At 35.6% G+C, this 9,635-nt stretch overlaps 1 protein-coding gene across 1 annotated transcript; it reads right to left on the bottom strand.

The window, feature by feature from the left end:
* Positions 1-2,459: 2,459 nt before the first annotated feature.
* Positions 2,460-3,951, bottom strand: LOC105174177 (uncharacterized). The gene is made up of 2 exons (XM_011096195.3): positions 3,782-3,951; positions 2,460-3,669 (listed from the first exon to the last, which is right to left on the bottom strand). The coding sequence occupies exons 1-2, from the start codon at positions 3,830-3,832 to the stop codon at positions 2,917-2,919; spliced, it is 804 nt and encodes a 267-aa protein (XP_011094497.1). The 5' UTR covers positions 3,833-3,951; the 3' UTR covers positions 2,460-2,916.
* Between the last annotated feature and the right edge of the window lie 5,684 nt (positions 3,952-9,635).

The following is a 9,635-nucleotide window of genomic DNA, read 5'->3' as shown; positions in this document are numbered from 1 at the left end:
CCATGGGACTTGCCTCATCCTCTTCATCGGCGGGGGGATTAGGAGAGGAGCCGTGTGGTTGTGTGGGAGAGAACAAAGAGAATTGGAACCCATTTTTTTTTCTACTGTCCATTCTTGTATTGTATGATGATGATATGTGAATTGCTAGTCCAAGTCTTGAGTTAATTAAGGATTTACAAAAATAATTTGTGTAAAAACTTTGAATTGAAAGACTTAGGAGATGCAAAAAAAATTCTCGGTGTGACTATTGATAGAAACAGAAACAACTCCACAATTTTTCTAAACCCAAGCTCATATGTGAAATCTGTGTTAGAAAAGTTCTGTCTATTAGAATCCAAACCTGTTTCTGTACCTTTAGTTGCACATTTTCAACTAAGAAAGGATCAAAGTCATGAAATAGAATCCGTAAAGAAAAAACGAAAAATGTTCCTTATTCAAATGCTATAGGTTCTGTTATGTATCTTATGGTGAGTACTCGTCCTGATATTGCTTATGCAATAAGTTGGCTCTTCCCATTGGGAAGCCCTTAAATGTCTTTTAAGATATTTAAATGGTTTATGTGATTCTGAAATTAAAATTTTCAAATGTTCTGAAGATGTAAAATTAACTGGTTATGTAGAAAAGTATGCTAATGATAGGGACACTAGAAAATCTACGATTTCTTATATTTTCACTCTATGTGGTGCTTGTATTAGTTGAAAGTCTCAACTTCAACATATTGTTGCACTATCCAAAACAGAAGCAGAATATATGGCAACTACTGAAATCTTTAAAGTGGCAATATGGCTTGAAGGTTTACTTAAGGAAATTGGGATTTTAAAACAAATAGTAACAATTTTCTCTAACAGTCAATCTACCATCCAATTTTGCAAAAATTCAGTTTTTCATGATAGGAGCAAACACATAGACGTTAGGTATCATTTTATTAGAGACATTGTAGAAAAAAAAATTATTCAGTTAGAAAACATAAAATATGAGCATAATCCTACAGACATGGGAATTAAGTGCTTACCAATAAAAAAGTTCACACATGCCTAAAAATTCTAAACTTATGTTAAAAACATGTTTCCTACTAACCCATATACATGCAAGTTCTCTTTTCTATCTTGCAGATCTTAGAAGGACGTATGGGCAATAATGACTTGCCAGATCCTTCCCCTTAGGCTTGGCTCCCTCTTAAAGGTCCTGATCCAAGTTGGAGTATGTTGGAAAAATGGCCCATGACCTCTTGGTAGGCCCAAGGCCACTCTCACACTCACTTGTACGGCTCAAGACCAAGACCATCCTTTACCCACTTGGCTGGCTCCAGCCCACTTCTCTTGGTCCATGACCCGATCCACCCCTTAACCCAGTTGCTAAGTATAAAATCCTAAACCCCTAATCCTACCCCCTCATTCTGTCTCTCTCTATTCTCTATATCTCCATCTCCTTCTCTGGTTCTTCCCCATACATTCACGGATCTCTCTTTCCCATGGCTTTGGGACTTTCCACCACTGCCTCCTTCCTCCTTTCTCTCTCAACCAAAACCGCTATTTATCAGTGGTTGGTTTCTGGTTGTTGCTAAGAAAGAAAACACCATCTCTTCCTCTTATTTCTCTGTCCGATTAAAAGAGTTCTAAGTGAACCCTAAGTGTTGAGAAAACTTTTGTAGTTTTAGTAAAAAGGTCTGTATGGCCAAAGGATTGAATGGTCGTTTGAGCAACTGCTATAAGTAGTGGCTGTCGGTTTTCGTGACCATGTGTTGTCTCTCAATGAATCTGGCTCTCTGAACCTGTATACGGTTATTTCTTTCTATTCTTGTATATCCATAAATCTGATATTGTTTATTTTGTGTAATTTATATTCTATATTATTGGCCTGTAATTTTAAGTGTTTAAAACCCACTTGTTTGTATTAGTTATTTAGGGTATATACCCAACATCAATAATCGTCTGAAAATATGTTTCAAGTGAAATGTGTCAAAATTTTCGAGCGGATTTGCCCAATTAGAGAACATTAGACTTCCCCTTTCTGCAATTACTAATACTTAAAAGAAAAGGAAAAAGGAAATTATGTATTAAGGGACAATTTTACCCCTTGACAATCATGCTTTGAGCAAATTGGTAGCAGGCCCATGGAGCAAGGCCAAGCAGCTTCATGGCTTGCAATAACATTCAAAAAAGAAAAAAGAAAAAAAAAAGATAAAACTATGATTAAGATCCCTTGAAATTGACTTTATTTGCATATGTATATATAATTATTTTTTGCATGATAAAGAAATGGGGTCTAATGAGATGTTATTTTCATGGCAGACAGAGGCCATGCATGGTAGGTACCAACTCATGGAAAAGTAAGATTAGTTAGTTGGTATCTTTGATTGCTTGTTAAGGTCACACATAAAAAAAATATATATATAAATAAATAAAATAATTAACTATTTCTTTTAAAATTCACTGAGACACTAAAGCAAGAAAATGATATAATGAAAAGCAACAAGCTTTAATTAATTCCACTAAAATAAAGCCAATATCTTCCAGATGATGATGATGATTGCTGGTCTGCAACAGCATAATCTACCAAGATACTCTAATCTATATATAAGATCCCTATGTGAAAAGCATAGATATGCAATTCATACAAAATTCCCCACCAATTTGGAGAATTTCAGCAGCACCCCATGTGATAATCTCTGGGGCCAAATTAGACTAACTATAGTAGAAGAATTAACTCAAAGTCTCCATCCCAAGCCAAAAGCTAAAAGGCTGATTGAGCCCACTTCAATTTCTCACTCTCTCTCCCTCCCTCCCTCCCTACAATTAGTTAAAGATCCCTAGTTTCTAAGACAAACCATTAAAATGTACAAACTTTAATTGGTAGCATAAGTGCCATCCAATTCATAGTGATGGTCATTATCACTTTAGAGGATGATATTTTGGGCTAGATGTTGGGTTCAATGATGATCGGTGAACAAACTTTTTGATACTTGGACTTGGGTGAGAAATCTGATGAGCTTTCCTTGTTTACCATAGCCCTCTTGTTAGTGAATCCCCCATGACTAGTAGGGCTAATAAGGCAAGAATCTTGGTGCAAGATTTTCGCCGTGGGAGACGAGATTGTGACGGGTGGGATGTCGGTCGAGTTGAGTTGTGGAGGTGGATGCTGCCACTGTGGAAGCGGCCCTGCCAGAAGCAGTGTCTGGAGAAGTGGCCCGGCTTCCATCACTGCCTGCAAGAACTTGCCCTTCTCCGGCAATGGCTTCTTGATCGAGAGTTTGTCCATTACGTCTAGAACCAGTGGCCCTGGTGATACAATTGGTGGTGGCAGCGGTAGAGTGTCCTTACAGCCAGCAGATGGTGATGCCACAATAATGTTGTCATCACAATGTGAGGGGGACAAGTCAATGTTGTCATCCTCATGGCTAGTGGTGTTACTTGAGATTGGACAATCTAGGTGTTTCTTTGAAGGATGTGGCTGGAGTAGTTGTACTTGTTGGAAAAGCAACTGTTTTTCCAGCACAAGTTGTTGACATTTTGCCTGGAACTCATCCCTCTCCTTGATGATCTCTGCTAGCAAACCCTTGAGTTGGAGTATCTCATCATCTTTTCTTGAAATTTCCTCATGGGCTGAGAGGACTGCAGCTTCTAGCTCCAAAGTAGAGTACAAGAGTGAATGCTTCAATTCCTCAACCCCCTGATAACACACAATGCAAGCTAAAATAAACTGAAAAACCCAAACACGAACTAAAATCCTGCAAAATGCCTAACTGGGATGTGAAAATTCCAAGAAAAAATGGAAATTGTACCTCTTCTTGGTAGTAGTAAGCCCAGCCAAGAGGGCTGCATTGTTCTTCCATTAGGATTCTTAAGCTGTAGTTGTTGAGGTTTTGGAGTAGTAAAACTGAGAGCACACAGAGGGAAATGCTAGTGAAGTTGTTTCCCACTTTCTTATAAGGTTTTCAAGTAGTTGCTTTTTCTTTCTTTTTTTTATCCTTATGCTACTTTTGTATGGTAATGGGACATATGGTTGGAGAGAAACGGAAAAGGCCAAAAGCATGGAAAGGCAGGTGTGGCTACTGGCTAGTGTGTGTTAACTTTATACTACTAGATTCTTAGTACACGAGGACCATTTACTGTGAAAGGAGGGGTGGGGGGGGTGACTGGAGTGTGAATCCATGGATGAAAGTTGGGGGCTTGCGTCCCCTTCTTTATGATTCACTTGAATCTCTCATTGTTTCTTTGGGGGTCTATCCCACACTAGACTAAATATTTAACGCTCATGTGACTGGTAAATGTGATTAAAACTTTTAAAAAGAATTAATTATTTGATATTTTAACTTTCATTTTTATTTTTAATATCGAAAATGATACTTTGAAAAATACATTTCATTTGAAGCAATTAAAATAAGTATAGATATGCAAGCTATAATGTATGAAACTTTCAAAAGATTACTCGATGCAGTATCGAACACGTATACAGATACGGTTCGGACACGCTTCGGATATATATCAGACACGACATCTTCGCATCCGAAAATATAAAATAAAATTAAAAAGGCATGACGTCAGACACGCCTGTGCCATGTCCAACACGTATTGAATTTTTTTTATTGTTTCAAAAAGTTTTGAGTTGTCTTTAAAAAGAAAAGAATTATGATCTTAATAAAAAAGAAAAAGAATTAACTCACCCCTCCTCAAACTAAAAGTTTTGGACTAAATTACTAAAATTTCGAGAGATGGTCAGAATGATTTCACTAATTTGAATATTAAAAATTTTTCATTGCATACTTTTTAAATAAACTGATTATGTATGTCTTTGAATCCAAATTAGGTTAAAAATTGTAGTGTAAGACATGTTGATTTTATATTTTATCTTGATATTTTTCATATGCATATTTTAATTTTATGATAAATTATTTAATAATAATATATTTATACATAGGCGTGTTAGTGTCTTGTCATATCCTCCTAATTTTTCTATAAATTTAGTGTCTCCTTGTCCATGTCCATGCATCATACTATACAAGAAATATTAAAACATACAATTTTAGTCATCTATGTTGAGTGGCAATTTTAGTCCTATTCAAATCAAAATATACAATTTGTTCTTGTAACTTTTTAAAAAATTGTGGCAATTTTAATCATTTTCAACCAATTTGGTTGAAAAATCCCATGTCATCAACCACGACGATACCTGAATTTGGGTTTTCAATGAATTTGATGGTATGTCAGTCCAACATGTTTTTTTTAGAAAATGACTTAGCAAAAAGATTATGATTTGAAAACACTTATCATATCATCAAGTGGTAATTTCCTCTTAGCTAAGTCATTTCATAACAAAAGAAAAACCTTTTCAGACGGCCATATCATCAAATTCACCAAAAACCCCCAATATAGGTGTTGATATAGCTGATGAAGTGTAATTTTCTGGTCAGATTGGGCGGAAAGGTCAAAAAAATTGCCATAATGTTCAAAGTTATGGAATTATATTTCAAACTTTTATTTGAAAAGGATCAAAATTGTCCACTACAAAAAAATATGGGATTTGACGAAAATAAAACAATCGTTCCTAATTGGAACAGTCATTGGAACTCTTGAGGAACGGACTAAGACTGCTGACGTCACAGTCCTCTCATATTCCATCCCTTATTTTTGGAACGGCTGGACTAGTATGAACATCATTCTAGAATTTGTGTTACAAGTTGTTATCCTACGGCTATGCCAAATATGGAACAGTAAAATATCGTAACATATTTTGGAATGATTTCGTAAACATTGGAACGACACACCAATGCACATAAGTACCTTTTGAAAAATAAGGTCCAAAATCGGTTCAGAAAAGGACAATTGTAAAAATCATTTCAAAATATGGTACAATTGTAGACAGTTGAAGTACCTAGAAAAATTTGTTTTACAATACGCATTCCTAAATATGTGTAAAATTGTACATCTTCTGCATATCGTTCCAAAGTGAGTTATAATCTAGAAAGGCCTTAGGGGATAGAAGTGTTGTTTTGCAATACATGTAAGGAGAAATGTTGTATTACAATACCCGTTCCTACTACATTACAACGGCTAAATTTTAACGGCTATTTTGCCGCTTTTACCTGTGTTCCAATACCCATTTCTAAATGTGCTACAATCGCTATATTATAACTGCTATTTTTACACCATTGCAATTCCTGATTCGAATTTTCTATATATATGTTGTTTTCATTTCATTTAATCTCACTGTCTTCTTACATTCTTTTACTCTCTCTTTTTCCTTATCTCTCTCCAATGTTTGTCGATTTCTTACTATCACTCATGTATCTTGTATTCCTATAGTCTCTCTCTCTCTCTCTCTCTCTCTCTCTCTCTCTCTCTCTCTCTCTCTCTCTCTCTCTCTCTTTCGTCTATCTGTGTCGAATTTTCATTGATCTTTAAAGTTATTTGGGACAATTACACTCCCCTTCCTAAAATTTAGTGTAATTACACATAGACGCCCTATAATTCAAAAAATTACATCTAGTACTCCTGAAGTTTGCTTCCGTCTATCAAATGTGTCCCTTCATTAGTCAAAATTAACTGAATTTGCTGATATTATAAAAAAAAAAAACTGAATGAAAAATTAATGTTTACCCTCAATGACTTATTACTGACATGTGGGTCAAATAATTTTTTTCGACTAAACGACCCTTATAACGGTAAAGATATAACTCTTCGGATGCATTAACGCGTGAAGACGTATGAAGGTACTTTTAATCATAAAAAAGATTTATCTGACCTAAAATACATCAATAATAAGTCAATCGATGGGTAAATATAGATTTTTTTTTATTTTATTTTGTTAATGTGAATAAATTCGATAAATTTTTACTAATGGAAGGACTTGTTTGTTAGACGGAAGCAAATCTTAGGGTTGTTAGATGTAATTTTTGAATCCAAAGGGGGTCTACGTGTTATAACTCCAAACATTAGGGGAAGGAGTGTAATTATCCCAAGTTAGTTTGATCAAGTAACATATTAAACCCTTTCTTGTCAATTAAAACACATGCAGTGCTTATTAATTGGTTATTTGTTATACTTTTATCAATTAAATTTAACGTTTGAAATAATATATTTATATATATGTATATATGTGTACGACTCATCTTGTTTAAACAGTTGAGGAGATAGATGTATGAGAAGAACGTATCAAAGAGGGCGCATCTTTTGCCGGAGTTTGAGGATAGTGTTACTGCATTTACAGAATCCGCTAAATCTCGACATTCATATATGGACGTTGAGAAGATTATGTGTCTGTGTCGAAAGTGCAAAAATAAAATTTTTTAAATTACCAGGCCAAAAGTGTTATAATTGTTTGTATATGAAAGAGTTTATGCTCAAATGTTATAGTTGGAGTTCTCATGGCGAGAACAGGATGCAGGAGTACTTTAATGCCGTCACCATGCCCCCTATGCAAGATGAGAAAACTACAACTGCTTAGGAGTAAGGTATTAGTATGCACTAGGGTGATGCAATGCATATGGATGGGCGCAGAGGATGGGTTTCGATGATGCTAGGTCGACTTTCTAGTCTTCTAATTATAATTAGGTGGGTGTGCCTATTGATGGTACAAAATCATATCCTACTGACGTCGGCCCTAGTTCATATTATGTTAGGGGCCCTATGGTTATGTGTCTAGGTTGTCATATCGTTTTTTCGATATAGTGCACCCAATCTCAGTTAGCAACGGTTGCTTGTTTGGTGAATATCAAGGTCGAGAATAATTTTTCAAAGCGAGCATATGATCCCGCAATCACACCCTACCACTCGATTACTATAGCACGAAGAAGTTGATAAGAGACTTGATTTTACATGTTGATAAAATTGATGCTTAGAAGAATGGTTGCATGTTGTAGTAGAAGGACAATACTGATATGGATTACTGCAAGTTTTGTATACAAGTAGATCGGGGAGCGAAGTTCTAACTGCAAGAAGACCCCATAAGCCATTCTTTAAGTACTTGTTGATTACTCCTCGACTGCAGAGGTTGTATGCTTCAAAAATGATTGCCAAGCACATGACATGGCATGCTAAGCATCAAATGAAGGAGGGATTCTTATGTCATCCGTTTGATGCAGAGGCATGAAGGCATTTTGATCGGACATATCCTATTCTGTAGTAGAGCACCATAGTGTGAGATTGGGGTTGTGGGCAGTATGGTCAAACTTATTCATGTTGGCCCATATACATTCATCGGTCGCAAATGAGGCCGGACAGTCTACTGTACCCCAAGCGGCAAATCCTGCTGATCTATAGGCCAATTCTCATATGCATAAATGGACAATGAGAAGATTAAGTGTCCGCATTAGAAGTGCAAAAATAAAATTTTTATTCAGTTATTTTTGCATTATTTTATGTTAAAAATCACTAATTAACAAGTTATTCCAAGTTTGATTAGAAATTTTACAATCGCATCAGTGTGGTTGTGCAAGGGCACTATCCCCACCCCTGGGATGTTTGCACCAGGTGGCCCCAGAGCACCACCAATTCTAATTTGAGAGTTTCACGTAATTTATTTTTCAAATTTCTTATTATCGTATAATTTAAAGTTTTTTTAATACTTTAATACTTTTTTTTTTATGTGATATTGTTGATGACGTACTGGTGGGATTGTGATTATTAGTCCATGTTTTGGGCTTTCATATGTCGGTGGAGGTGGCAGTAAATAATAATTCTTTAAAATATTTTATTTTTTTAAATTTTTGAAATAATACTAATATTTTTGTTTGTTTTGCAGGCGGCATTCCAGAAGTTGTTGGAGCACCACCAGCCTCAGACCATGGTCGATTGCTAAGAGACTCCGCCCAAATAAGAAGGCTCGATGGAGATGACCGAGCAGCAGCTGTGGCTGGCAACGGTCGGGGGCAAGAACAAAATGCGTGTATTCAACTTTGGTTCTAAGGCCTACGCCTCGAGCCGAACCTACACATCACAATCACCACAGCCACTGCCACCGTCATGCTCGGACATGGAGGATCGAATGGTCCAGCTCGAGACGATGATGACCAACATGATGGGCAATGAAGTCGATGAAGGCTAACACCTTGACTACCGACCTGCCATAGTCCAGCGCCTCAAGTAACAACGCACCACAACTTCTGGCAGACCTCTATGCCCTAGACAATAATGACATGGACCATGCTGATGAGAGAGACGGGGTGTAGATTAGATTTATTTTTAATACTTCTAAATAATTTTTTTTTATTAATATAACAGTTTTTTTCGTAACTATCCACATTTTAGTGTTAATTGCATTCCTTTATTCAATATTTATTTAATTAATCAAATTTAAAAAATTAATTATAATAAAAAAATATTATTTCAAAATTTTAATATATATACATATATTAGTTAAATATATAATTTAGGAACGGACTTTTCAACTATTTGTGAATATTTTAAAAAAAAATATACGTCGTTCTAAATGTAATGACTAAATATCGTCCGGACTGTTCCAACAATGTATTGCAAAGAAAGGACAAAAGTGTTCTAAAGTGTATTCCAATGAAAGGTTTAAATTGTGTTCCAGCGACCATTACAATATTTTCAGATATAATAAATACCGTTCAAAATTTAATGACTAAATATCAAGGTAATCATTTCAAAATAAAATCTACACCTGTTCGAACAATA

The sequence above is a fragment of the Sesamum indicum genome, linkage group LG4 (genome assembly GCF_026168435.1).
Source record: "Sesamum indicum cultivar Baizhima isolate 11 linkage group LG4, ASM2616843v1, whole genome shotgun sequence".
In the NCBI taxonomy this organism is placed as follows: Eukaryota; Viridiplantae; Streptophyta; class Magnoliopsida; order Lamiales; family Pedaliaceae; genus Sesamum; species Sesamum indicum.
This window is presented reverse-complemented; position numbering and strand designations above follow the sequence as displayed.

Coding starts and splice junctions, on each gene's coding strand:
- LOC105174177 (XM_011096195.3), bottom strand. CDS start 3,832: ATGGAAGAACAATGCAGCCCTCTTGGCTGGGCTTACTACTACCAAGAA. Junction 3,670..3,781: donor CTTACTACTACCAAGAAGAG/GTACAATTTCCA, acceptor GTGTGTTATCAG/GGGGTTGAGGAATTGAAGCA.